The 14,179-nt window shown below is 44.8% G+C and overlaps 1 protein-coding gene across 1 annotated transcript in view; it reads left to right on the top strand.

Moving 5' to 3' along the window:
• Positions 1 to 8,562: 8,562 nt before the first annotated feature.
• The window catches only part of CCN5 (cellular communication network factor 5), a 46,704-nt gene continuing 41,087 nt past the window's right edge, over positions 8,563 to 14,179 (top strand). The window contains exon 1 of the mRNA XM_081947012.1: positions 8,563 to 8,700. Coding sequence (XP_081803138.1) covers positions 8,686 to 8,700 — 15 coding nt within the window. The 5' untranslated portion in view covers positions 8,563 to 8,685. The remainder of the gene's footprint in view (positions 8,701 to 14,179) is intronic.

Genomic DNA, 14,179 nt, shown 5'->3' with positions numbered 1-14,179 from the left:
TGTTTTGTACAGGTTTAGAATTTATAAGATCCAAATCTTTTCATCCTCTAGAAATTGCTTTATTTTCCTGTTATCATAGAGACAGCAGCCAGACTGGGTATGCTCCGTCCATTAACCAGTTGGACTGAGTCTACACTTACAATGTCATTGGGCCCTTGTGGCTCCTTCCCAGTTTCAGATTCAGTCCAACCTGAACTGGCTGTGAGAATTGATCTCTCCTCCAGATTATTTAATTATATCTTTAATTGGTGAATTTTTCCAATTTTTTTTGTTTAAATTGGTTCCTTAAATAATCCTTTATTCTACAAATTAGAGGGAAATTCGAAACTGGTCTCTGGCTGCCTCTCCTCAGCTGTCTGATTGCCTGCGGCCACGAGTTCACTCAGGAAGCCTGCCTTCCAATCAGATCGGCCAGTTCACGAGCTACGGCTCCACGGCTGTTTCCCTGCAGTGCTCCTTGATTCTGGGCACTCGGACCGGCTGTTTCGCACGCAGCGGTTCCAGGCGAGTCCGGTGGCTATTCTGCAGATCGCCTGGTCACCCTTAGTATTGGCAGCCATTTTGCGGGTCGGAAAAGCCTGCGAAGATAGCAGTGGCCATTTTGAGGCTCGGAAAAGTTTCAGAGAAAAAAAGTCGGCCATTTTTGGATGCTTTAAAAAAGGCGCAAACTCTACAGCAGCCGTTTGGAGTACCCAGCAACGCGGGATCACCCCAAGTGGACCGGACCAGGTGTGCCTGGCCAGCAAACAGTGAGACCTTTGCCTATATTATTGGGGTATTGATTTATGTTTGGGGAAATGGCTGATCCAGCTATGGATACGAATACAGGATTAGATGAGGCAGGGCCATCAGGGGCAAAGAGCAGCAGGAAGAGGCAAGCCAAAGAGGCCCTTTCCTCAGGAGTAAACCCCAAGGTCTCTAAAGTGACTACCAGGGCAGAAGAGCACAGGCAGAAGGCCCTTGAGAAAGAATTTCAGAGGGCCCCAAAATAACAACATATTCTAACTGCCCAGCCCTCCCTCCCTCTCTCCGAGGATCACCAAGTGGCATCCCCAGCTCCACCTGTCTTGCCTCCCATGGGCCCTGACCCCCCCCCCCCGCCTATTCAGAAGGGGAATTGTCTTCTTCGGAGTCCTCGTCTTTGATGGAACCTGACAACATTGGCAATTTCTTTGATGTCCCTCTCAATAGGGAGCACACCTTTGAATAGGCTTCCCTCCCAGTTACACATGGTTCTGGGGCCTCACACACCATGTACACCTCTCCTGCTGATATGGCAACCATCATTGCTGAAACCATTAAACAGGTGATGGCTGCTGGCCTACAACAGCAATCCCAACCTGCTCCATCACATGGCCATAAGCATAAATCTTCTGTGGCTCAGCAACCTGATCCCTCTGCCTCTGCTTCTCAGGCCTCAATTGGCTGGGAGCAAGATAACCTGCGGGACTCAGACCTGTCTGATGACGAGGTGGTCACCCCAGATATCCCTGCCCTTACCGGATTATTCAAAACTGATTGTTTCAAGTCCCTTCTTCTTAGGGCCATTAAAACTGCTAACTTACCATCTTCTGCTTCAGCTTCTACTTCACAGGATAAACCGGCAGAACCGGCTTCAACTGAGGATCCCAGTACCCCATTCACCAAACCCACGGTGGAAAAAGAGGTGATCCCTGTTCCCAAGATATTCCTGAACATCATCCAGAAGCAGTGGGAGTCTCCAGGCACGGGCCCACAGCTGAGCAACCTTGACAAACGTCTCTACAACATTGCACCAGACCTCAGCAAGTTCTTCGAGACTCCCCCCAGTGGACGCACTGGTTGCAGCCCTGTCTTCACCTACTGTGGTCGCTGGAGCCCCTGAGAAGTTTCTCAAGCCTGAGAAGAAAAGGTCAGATCAAACCTTAGTCAAAAACTATCAGGCTGGGGCCTGGGCTGTTAGGGCCTCTATGGCCACTTCCATTTTCTCCAGGGCGGCCTTGGTTTGGATTGAACAGCTTCAGGAGCGCATCGCTCCTACTGATACTAGATCACATAGGGATCTCAACAAGATTAGGGAAGCGGTTGAATTTGCGGCTGTTTCTTCCCTTAATGCTGCTAGATTCGCTTCTAAAGCCATGGCCCCTTTGGTCATGGCCAGGCGTCTGCTTTGGCTCGAGCCATGGCAGGCGGATGCCCGTACCAAGTGGTGCCTAGCAGCCTCCTCATTCAGTGGCACCCAATTATTTGGTAATCCCTTAGACCCGTACCTCATGGAATCTAAAGACAAGCGCAAGGTCCTTTCATCCATCTACAAGAAACAGGACAGTCGGCCCACTCCCTTCTATAGGAGGTCGCCTTTTTGACTGGTGGACGGGGGACCTTCCTTCCTCCATCCACAATGCCAATCCTACACTCCCAGACAGGGATCTCACCAGGACAGGTCCAGTAGAAACACACAGCGTTTCCCCTCCAAGGGGAATTTTTCACGTAAGAAATGACTATCTGGACTCTCTTCCGATCGGAGGCCACCTGGCATTCTCTGCCCACTGCTGGGAGGAGACCACAATAGACAATTGGGTACTCAAAACTGTCAAATTTGGTCTCATGCTAGAATTCCTCTCCATCCCCCAGGAACACTTCGTGCCATGCCCGGTCTCTCAGTGTCCTTGCAAGAGGGCACTGATGGAACAGGCCATTCAGCACCTTTTGGAGATCCGGGCCATCAACCGGTTCCTCCCCATCAGGAAGGGCAGGGTTTTTATTCCCGCCTGTTTGTGGTACCGAAGAATTCCGGGGGATGGAGAGCAATTTTAGATCTAAAAACATTGAACTTCCACATTGTCTATCGGCAGTTCAAAATGCATTCTCTGCACACTATCCTCCAGGCGGTCAGGAAAGGTGACTTCCTCATGTCGGTAGACTTGACCGAAGCTTACCTTCACGTCCCCATCTTCATAGACCACCGAAAATATCTCCGCTTCTCCTATGGGGGGAGGCACTTCCAGTATCGAGCTCTTCTGTTTGGTCTATCCTCTGTCCCCAGGGTATTCACAAAGGTACTGGCAGCACTAACCGCCCAAATCAGGTCATCCCCAGCTCGGATTCTCTGTTACCTGGACAACATCCTCTTGTTGATCTCGCCCTCACCATTCACACCTTGCATAATCACGGGTTCGTGTTGAATCTCAAAAAGAGTCACCTCGTTCCCAGCACTCGCCTTCTCCACCTCGGGGTCTTGAGAGACACCATGGCGGAGAGGGTGTTCCTATCCAACAACCGCATTCTCAGTCTGAGGGAACTTGTCAGGAAGGTGCTACGTCTATGCAAGGCATCCCTTCTTCTTCTCTCCCAAGTCTTGGGCAAGACGGTATCCTGCTTCGGGATTGTCCCGTGGGCCAGGTTTCACAGCAGGAGCCTTCAATGGTTCATGCTTCCACATCAAGGCCGACAGGAGCAGCTCTCCTCTCAGGGTCCCCCTTCCCAGACAGGTATTACACTCTCTCAAATGGTGGCAGTCCCCGGCGATTTTGCAAGGGACCTTATTCAGAGAGCCGTGCCGTCTCACACTTACGACGGATGCAAGTCTGACAGGATGGGGGGCACACATGCAGGACCTAGTGGCTCAGGGTCAGTGGTCCCTCAAAGAGAGCCAAAACAGCATAAATTGGCTAGAATTGCGGGCGGTTTGCCTCGCCCTCAGACACTTCCACCACAGAGTTCAGGCCCATCACATATTAGTCCTCACGGACAATACCACGACCAAGGCACACATAAACAGATGGGGAAACTTGTTCCTGGTCCCTGATGCATGAATCCAACCTGTTGTGCCAGTGGGCAGAATCTCACCTGTCATCTCTCAGGGCAGAACACATCTCAGGGGTCTCCAACGTCCAAGAAGACTGGCTGAGCTGGACAATGATAGATCAGGCGGAGTGGACCATCCATCCGAGCCTCTTCCATCGACTGACACTAGGGTTCGACCTCCCAGTACTAGATCTGTTTGCGACAGCAGACAACAACCAGGTACCCAGGTATTACTCGAGGTTCATGGACCCCATGGCAGAAGGAGTAGACGCTCTCAGATGCCAGTGGCCCAGGGGTCTCCTGTACGCATTTCCTCCCTTTCCCCTCATTCAGAGGGTAATTCAAAAAATGCTGGAGCAGGAGGCAGACCTGTTGTTGCTAGCACTGAATTGGCCACGCCGGCCTTGGTATGCCGACCTACTGACTCTGTCAATCTCCACCCCATGGCACATCCCACGGTCTCTCCTGACTCTACACCAAGGGTCAGTTTGTCATCCTGACTCCCAGTGGCTGCAGTTAACCGCGTGGTGATTGAGCGGCAAGCCTTAACAGCCAATAAGATCTCCCTCAACATCATTGCTACTATTCAGGCATCACGCAGAAGCTCTACTAACTGCATTTATGATGCCACGTGGCAGACCTTTGCTCTGTGGTGTTCCAACCAGACTGTTGACCCGTTTAGGGCATCCATTCCGCAGATATTGGACTTCTTGCAGAGGGGCTTGATCAGGGACTTACCCCTAACATGCTACGCCGACAGGTGGCCGCTCTGGCCTCTGTTCTGGACGGCCTGGCATCCAAACATCTACCTTCTCACCCCTTGATCCGGAGATTTCTCCGTGGAGTGTCCAACCTGCGTCCCACTGCCATACATAGATATCCGACTTGGGACTTGCCTCGTGTCCTAGAGGCTTTGACTTCCGTGCCCTTTGAACCTATGACATCCACTTCTTTGAGACTGTTGTCCTTTAAAACGCTGTTTTTGGTGGCTGTAACCTCAGCCAGACGTATTTCTGATTTGGCTGCTCTTTCAGTCAGGCATGACTTGTGCGTGTTCCATCCAGACTCTGTTGTCTTAAGACTGGACCCGACATTCATACTGAAGGTCAATAGCTATTTCCACCGAGGTCAGGAGTTGACCGTACCTGATTTCTATCCGTCTCCCCATCACGAGAGGGAGCGCAAGTGGCACATTCTTGACATACGTCGTGTCCTCAAGATCTACATCGACCGCACTGCCTCCTTCCGTCATTCAGAAGCTCTCTTCATCTCCTTTCGCCAGGCCTCCTTGGGTACCAAGGCTTCATCGTGTAGTCTGGGGCGCTGGATAAGAGCCTGTATTAAACTGTCTTATGAACTTCAATCCATACAGGTCCCTGCAAACATTACAGCTCATGCTACACGTAGCGCTGCAACATCTGTGGCCTGGTCCACTCAAGCCACCTTGGAAGAAGTCTGCCGGGTGGCCCCCTGGGCGTCTCCCACAGTCTTCATACATCATTACAAGTTGGACACGTACGCGTCGGCTGACGCGGCTTTTGGGCGCAGGGTGCTACAACAAGTGCTTGTGCCCGAACGGACCTTTTTTACAATTTTCCACCCTAGTGGACAGCCCAGTCTTTGGTACGTCCCAGTCTGGCTGCTGTCTATACAATAACAGGAAAATGGGTGTTGGTTGTTACCTGATATGCTCATTTTCTGGTAGAGTAGAGACAGCAGCCAGCCCCGCCCTGGTATGGGTCACACGAGGGAATTCCAAGTGCGGAGGAGAGAGATACAGTGACTATGGACTTCCACTTTTTGCTCACAATTCTCACTTGAGTCTACAGTTTTCCTTCATCTGAAACTGGAGAGGAGCCACAAGGGCCCGATGACATCATAAGTGTAGACTCAGTCCGATTGGTTAATGGACGGAGCATACCCAGTCTGGCTGCTGTCTCTACTGTACCAGAAAATGAGCATATCAAGTAAGAACCAACGCCGAATCTGCTCGCTTGATGGGTAAATCCTGAAAGCTGTTTAAGACACTTGCATGCAAATGACCAAACAACACTTGTGGAAATTAATCAGATTCACTTTCTACAGTGATAGTATGAAGTTAATTTTGTTCATCTTTTTCAGAGGTGGGCTGCTGCTGGTTCGGATGAACCGGTAGTTTCGACCAACGGCTGGGCCCGCCCACCCACTCCAGTGCTATCCCATCCTATGCAATCACTGTAAGTTTGCAGCCACACGCACGCGCGGAAGGTACGCAGGCTCTCACATTTTTGCATTCTGGGCAAACCGGTTGTCACAGTGTGTGATGCACCCCTTTGATCTTTTTCCATTCATTTCTTTCCAGAAAAAAAGAATGAATAAAACACAATATAAAATCTATGCATCATATCTTCGAAACTCTTGCTAAATTGAGGCCTTTCTTCATTGAGAAAATGAAGAAGTTTATCAACCTTCACCATACAGTTAAAGGGTGTAAACTGATATGGCCTTTCTTTTTCTTTAGGCGACAAAAACCGACACATAATCTGTTAGTATAGCCATTTTCCTATGATGCAGGTCTTAACATAAAAGCCCTACAGGGTAAGACCTTTCCTAAAATGTATTTATCATTAATTTACTGCATTTTCTCCATTCCCTTCAAATTTTCGGACAATTTATAGGCTCCAAAAGTTAACTTCTTGTTTCCTGCTTTTTTCTTCAATATCTGCAAGGAATGTGAGTTATGTTTGCGTAGTTTTGAATATTCCTCTTGTTTCAAGTAATGTGTAAGAGACCTTTTGTTGATGATAGTGTTGCTCAGTATTCATATACAATAGTTAAATTAAAAAGATAAGATTTAGCACGTTCCAGTTGCAAAGGAAAAATACGTAGCAAAACCCTCCATAAATATGCTTTCTTTTTGATCCCCAGAGCCAGCATGGCCTAGAGATAGAAATGATGGGACCTGTAGTCTAAAACAAGTAGAGATCACAATTTTGGAGAAATTCTGGATTATTGCACCAGAGAAAAGGCATTTAAATACGTTCCTTCCTTTGTGGTCTTAATTATTTATTCATTCATTAATTTGTTCATTCAACTTAAATGGTTGCCCATCTCAAACCAGTTGCTCTACACACCTAACAGTAAAAATGTTAAAATATTAAACACATTGTCACTAATTACACAGCTGCATCCTAAGCTGACAAACAGCAATATGACTCACTTCTAGAAGACTAAATGATTACAATCGATTTTCATCAACTGCTGTTTTGAACAGTTATGTGTGGTTCCCAAATAACAAAAGCTTAGTTTACACTATTACAATAATATTATGTAGTATTTGCAAAGCTTGAGTGAATGAGCCCCCTTCCTAGTGAATAATAAATGGGCAATACAAGATCTTCTAAAAGAGTTTCTAGTGACCCTTTCTCTACCTACCTAGGTCAGCCACTAGAGGACATTATGTGCTAGCTGTATGAATAGTCAAACACATTGTTATATTTTATCCACATGCTGTATTTTTTGAAGTTTCCTAATATGGCACAGCTCAGAACTAAATCTTGACTCCAACACCTTTTAGACAACTATGTCAGGATATTATTCCAATTTCTTTCTGAGATTGAGTGGGGATTGCTATTATATAAAGCTTTTGACTATCAGTTCCAGAAGCACACTAAGAATCAGAATATTTTTGTGCTGCTTTTAGATGTCTTTTCCCCCCCTGATTTCACTTTCCTTTTAGAGTCACATTTATTGAAAAGACAATTCAGATGAGGAAATCAGAAAATGTGTTGATTCAAACTTTTTTCTGCACTAGCTTATAGTTGTTTATGATCCTCCTTCCCTTTTTTCATCTTGGTGAAGAATTTATAAATCAGTTAAGTGTGAGAATGACATTGAGGCTATGAAAATACATTATTTTGCAATTTGAACCACACACACGCACACACAGAGCAAAACTTAAGGAAAAGGTTGATTGCAAAATTTTCTCATGACTAGCTTCATCATAGTTGAGTTACCCAGTTAGCTCAGTATTTTTATAAGTTCATGCTATATTATGAATCATCAGCATACAGTATAGGTTACTTGACACAGCCTATACTAAATTCAAGAGCCATAGCATGGAAGGGATTGTAGAGGTCATCTGATCAAACTCCCTGCCCAGTGAAGGAATCCAAACAACCACAATTGAGACCAGCAACTCTATTGCTAGTGATGTAGACATCAAACAAAACATCATGCAAACCATACCAGAATTATGACTTACCACTGAGTCAGTAAGCAAACCACCCACAGCTGTTAAGTGAAACATCCTATGATGTAACTTGCCATTTTACTGCTGACTTCTCCATTGAATTGCTTGTCAGAAGCCAGCTGTGAAGCTTGCAGATGGAGATCATGTGATTCTGTGGTAGTTGTAAGTTCAAGGACCAATCATAAAGTCATTTTTTTCTCAGCTGTTGTGACTTTGAACAGTTGTTAAACAGGGTAGCTGTTAAGTGAGGACTTATTATACTTTAAGGCAGGTGGCTCTACCAAGGGCCATCTTCCAAAGCAGTCTCACATTGCTAATTAGTACTGATTATTAGGAATATTTTCTTGATATCAGCAGATGTTTGCTCCATGAAATCAAAACCCATTGTTTCTGACCTTAAGGTTAAAAAAAAGGAGAAAGAAACTCACTGGACAAATTGCTCCATACAGAGTGAAGGAGGATATACTGTGACCATCCAGCTATGATCATATTGAAACTCTTAACTAACAGGAGAAGATCATTTTGTCTGGGAAATTTTGAGAGTGATGCAGATGTAATCACCGGATTGCAGTCAAGGCTTCTGGCTGTATTGTACCAGCTATAAAGTTTTCAAAGTTTTGAACTAAGGTGTTTCCTGTTCCTGTCTGCACTTGGGTGTCTGCAGGAAGATGACAAGAGTAGGGGTAAGTTATGAAACCTGCGTCATAATGTCATGATGCAAACTCTTACGTTTATATCCTTTTGGATAACATTGCAACACAGCTAAAAAAAGATGATGCATAGGTCACCATTTTCGTTTCATTTTGACTATGAACTGATGCTTACATGCCCATAGTTTCAAGAGATTAAAAACAAACACTCACACTCACCCACTCAAAGTAGGTATAACATATTTGTTCACCTTCTCCAAAGTAATGAGACTGCTAACTGCTCAGTCTCCTACTACAGAAGCATGAGTTAATATTAAAAATTTAATGAATCAATATCAGAAAGATGTGAGATAAATTTAAAGTAAATAAAGATGAGCCGAGGTGGCACTGTTAGAGTGCAGTACTGCAGGCTACTTCAGCTGACTGCTAGCTGCAGTTCATATCTCACCGGCTCAAGGTTGACTCAGCCTTCCATCCTTCCGAGGTGGGTAAAATGCATATTACCCCCCAGATTGTTGGGGGCAATATGCTGACTCTGTAAACTGCTTAGAGAGGGTTGTAAAAGTAGTATGAAGCGGTATATACAGTATGTCTAAGTGCTATTGGTCTTCTGGAATGACAGCTTGACAAACAGCAGGGAAGCTTGGAATCAATTTGTGCCAGCACTCAAGTCCACACCCTGAGAAAGAATATGGATTACCCTAAACATCTCAGCATTCTCAAAACACCTAGGAAGACTCTTATTGGCTGAAGGTCGAATGATCGGGGTGGGGGGGAGGCTATGATGTGCGGAAACTTTCTGTATCTTTTGAGCACGGAAATTTAGTTCTAGCCTGACTCTACTGCAACCAACATCTGTTAATGTTCACTTTCTGAACTCAAAGATCCTTTCATTCATACATTAACATACCCAAGAATATACTGGGTATCCCAGTAGAAACAGTTCCTCAATGGCTAGTCAAACAGCATAAAGAGTAGGGCATTGCAGAAAAGACCTATTCTTCCAAGACTATTACATAGAAAATTATTATTGTTATGGACATTTATGCTACTGCAAAATATAAATAATGCATATATTTCATTCATCATACCATACATATAACATACTTATATTCATTTTAACATGTTGTATGCCATCCTTCAAAATCTCTTGAGCGGGTTATGTGATATCTTCAAATTAAGCTTGGAACCTTAGTTAGTGTCAAGCCTGTCGCAGTCCAATCCCTTAGGAAAGAAAGACCTTCAACTCCATTTGATTGAATTGATAGATTTTTTTATTAAAATATGTTGGTTGCAGTAGAGTCAGGCTAGAATTTCCTGTTCTCAAAAGATACAGAAAGTTTCTGCACATCCCAGTCCTCCCCCCATGACCAGCCTGTCTTCAGCCAATAAGAGTCTGCCTAGGTGTTTTGAGAATGCTGAGATATTCAGGGTAATCCACATTTTTTTTCTCAGGGTGTGTGGCCTTGAGTATGGCCAAACTGCTTCCAAGCTTCCCTGTTGTTTGTCAAGCTGTCATTCCCCCCCTCCCAGTTTCCCATCATGTACACAGGCAGGTTGATTCCCCATTTGCTCCTCCCGCCTTCTAGCCTTTGATGGCATGATGCCAGCAAATCATGGAATTTCTTAAGCAGCCTGGAAGCTATAATATGTTTGGCACCAACAGTCTCTGAGGGAGGTCCATCCTTCCATGCTACTAAATACTAGATTTTCCCTCGATGTGTGTAAGAATCCAGTGTGTCTTCAAAACACATGGATGGGATCAGGAGGAGGGTGTGATTCTGGGTGTAGGGACGATGTGATTAGCATTCGGTTATTTCATAGATCAGATAAATATCATGGAAAGTAAATGAAAGCTAATAAAACCCCAAAGCACAAACAACATGAGATTGAGCAAAAATCCATATCACTATCTTTTGGAGAAGTTCATTTGGCTGGTGTATTCCCATAAATATTTTGGGTAATTTTTCTTGAAGAATGACAGAGCTGGTAGCATTATAAGTCACCAAGATGGATCAATAGGTTTGTCTCTCTCCCAGTGAAGATCATCCAGAAAATGGGCATAGTAGTTTCGGTGCCAAAATCTTAAATTCTGGCTGAAATAGAACTATAAGCTCTATTTCACCCAAGAGAGCTTCATTCTGTTTTATGTACAGTAGAGTTTACCAGCCTTAGTAACTTACAGAATTCTCAACATGGCCATGCTGGCTGAGAAATACTAGGAACTGACATTCCCACGTTTAGAAGCTATCAAATTTGAGAAATATCTTTAAAACTTTGAGCCAGCATTTTTTAAACTAAAATAACTTTGCCATTGTCATATTGGCTGGGGATGTTGGGATCTGTAGATGATGTACTCAGAACCATTGTCCATTTTCATTATGTTATATGGGCAGCATTGATAGCCAACAATACCCATTCCTTCCCAAGAAATTTTCAAGAGACCCTGTCTTCACATTGTTGGCGACTCTGTATAAAAATACTAAAAGCATTTATTTTGTGTGGATCTTGGCAAGGGAAAAAAGTGTTAAAAAAATAGAAACAAATCATTGGGGAATCATCAACTTTAGTTTGCAAGCAGCTGACCGTCTCTTAGGAAGTTGGCACTCTTTTGAACCATTCCTTGATTGTGATGCAATTCTAGGATAAAATATGTTTTTTTCCTCTAAAGACATCACAAAAGTCTGGATTTTGAAGGAAAGTGAAAATACACGCCTCCTTTCCTCTTTTCTAACACATAGGTGTGCACAGATTTATCCTGGAGAAAGGTTTTTTGTTTTTTTTAATCCATTTTTGTGGTGTCTTTTCTTGAATAACTTATAGGTTCTTTAATTTCACGGAATACTTCAGTGGTGGGTTCCTACCTGTTTGGATTGGTTCAGCCAGACCAGTAGTGATTTGGCAGCCTGGGTCTGTGAAACAGGCAGTGACCCAGGCCTGCCACACCCACGAATCAGTTCCCTGGGCAGTGCCATCAACGCTGCCGTCTTATTTTTCAGTTTTGTGCATGCGCAGAACAATTTTAATTGCATTGCACCTCAAGCGCACGCAAAGCACGCACACAAGGAAACCGGCAGTACTGCCTGCCAGAACCCACCCCTGGAATACTTCCCCCAAGCCTACTACCCTTTCCACAATACTTGCTAAAAAAGAAGTTTGGGCAGGGGCATGGAACTTCTCAGTGCCTCTGAAGGTCATGGAATAATACTACTGCACAATGAGGTAGGATCGATAAATCAGTTGGATTTAGGGTTCTGTGTAAGGGACAAAAATCTTTGCAGATGCCCCAACCTTCCTATTTACCCCAATCATTCCACTGTCTCTTTCTACAAGACAATGCTCTGTTTCTATTATGTTTTTATAAGAATTCGATTTTAAATCCAAAAACACTAACCATTAGACCATTGGCGCTGGCCAACTGAGTTCACCGTTTTTAAAAGCCATTTTTCGCCCTCCCCAGCCTCCAGAGGCTTTATAGGAGCCCCCCCCTGCCCCCCGGAGGCCCTCCAGAGGCTTCAGGGACCGTCTGGAGGCTTCCCTGAAACCTTCGGAGCGCTAAAAATGACCCTCCAAGCAAACCGGAAGTGACTTCCGGTTTGCTCAGAGGGTAGTTTTGAGCGCTCCGAAGGCTTCAGGGAGCGTCCGGATGGTCCCTGAAGCCTTCGGAGCACTAAAAACGACCCTCCAAGGTTGTTTTAAGCGTTCCGAAGGCTTCAGGGAAACCTCTGGACGGTCCCTGAAGCCTCCGGAGGGCCTCCGGGGGGGGAGAGGCTCTTTTCGCCCTCCCCAGGCTCCTATAAAGCCTCTGGAGCCTGGGGAGGGTGAAAAAAGCATGTAAAAATGGGGGGTCACGTCTGTTGTGCGTGCATGTGCACTGGGGGGTCACGCATTGCATTATGGGTGCGGCACGCCCGCACATGACCCCCCTGCACTCCCCCCACTTGTGGCACGCAAGCCAAAAAAGGTTCGCGATCGCTGCCATACAACATTACACAGTCACATGAGTGTTCCATAAAGTACTGTATTTTTCAGCATATAAGATGCACCTTTTTCCCTCAAAAAAGAGGGTGAAAATCTGGGTGCGTCTTATACACTGAATACAGCATTTTTTTTTTGCCTCCTGAAACCCCGCCCTCTTTGCAAAAATGGACGTGCAGAGGGTTTGGGAGGTCTGCAAAATGCTCCTAAGGGCTGGAGAGGGCAAAAAAGAGCAAAAAATGGGCTGTTCCCCCCCCCAACCCTCAGGAGCACCCTACAAGCCTCCCAAAACCTCTGCATGCCCCCCTCTTTTTTTCAAAAAAGGCTCATTTTTGAGAAAAACGGGACATATTTTGCTCGTTTTTGGCCCCAGCCCCCAGGAACACTCTAAGAGTCTCCCAAAGCTCTGCATGCCCCCCCTTTTTTTGCAAAAAATGAGGTGTAGAGGGTTTGGGAAGTCTGCCGAGTGAAAAACTTTTTTAAAAAATTTACCTCTTCAAAATCATGGTGCGTCTTATACTCTGGTGCATCCTATAGTCCAAAAAATATGATCATAGACAAGTGAAGAAACGTCGAAGGGTCCTTGGTGTCTTCTGAGTTTGGTTGTTTTCTTGCAGATGTTTCATTACCTGAATTAGGTAAAACATCAGTGCTTTTTGTTATAAAAGAGGTAAATTAAGAGGTACCTGGCTAGAAAGCAAAAGACCATGAGTTTGAGTCCCAGCTTGGCCATGAAAGCTGGGTGACTTTGGGCCAGTCAATCTCAGGGCATCTCCACTCATAGGATGGTTGTTGTGGGGAAAGTAGAAGGAAGAAGCTATGTTGGGTATGTTCACTGCCTTGAGTTATTTGTAAAAATAATAAGGATGGGTTATAAATAAGAGCTTTCTTCATCCTTCTCCAATCTGGTGAGTTTTTCCCCAGATTTTTAAAACCCTTACAAAAATATCATTTCGAGGTCTTTTGCAAATTTGTTTGGAGGAAGGATAAATACTGTTCAGCCTTTATTTATGTTTATACCATCACAGATTTTTTTTGTCAGTATTTTCCAGAAATTATTTCCAGAGGGATTGTGGGGGATTTTAAAAATAATGTTATGCTACATGGTCCCTCCGTAGGACTTGCAGTGTATATTTCCCAGGCTCCAGGAACATGTCACAGTGGAACACTACAGACAAAGCTAATAATCACAAAATGTTGCCACCTAGGTCAGTTCTTCGTTAGTAATTTATAGTGTCTTCTACAGTCACCCAACCATTGTTGTGCCAAAAATAACAGTTTTCATATCCTTTCAGTGATGGCTGGGTACAGCTAAATGCCATAAGTCACTACTTTGGAAATGTCCCCAATGTCTATATACAAATCAATCCATGGGCTTTCAGTTTTTATAACTGCTAATAGCATTTGTGGTGTTTGGCCACATAAACACTCCTCGTAGGAATTAAAAGTACCCAAAATTGTTGTTTTATTCTCTTAGTAGGTTTGGATAAGTATAACAAGTGCACCATGTTCTGCTGAAATTATGTCTTTGTTG

The sequence above is a fragment of the Natrix helvetica genome (genome assembly GCF_964273705.1).
Source record: "Natrix helvetica genome assembly, chromosome: 3".
NCBI classification, from domain to species: domain Eukaryota; kingdom Metazoa; phylum Chordata; class Lepidosauria; order Squamata; family Natricidae; genus Natrix; species Natrix helvetica.
The sequence above is the reverse complement of the archived record's forward strand: the minus strand, read 5'-3'. Positions and strand labels throughout refer to the sequence as shown.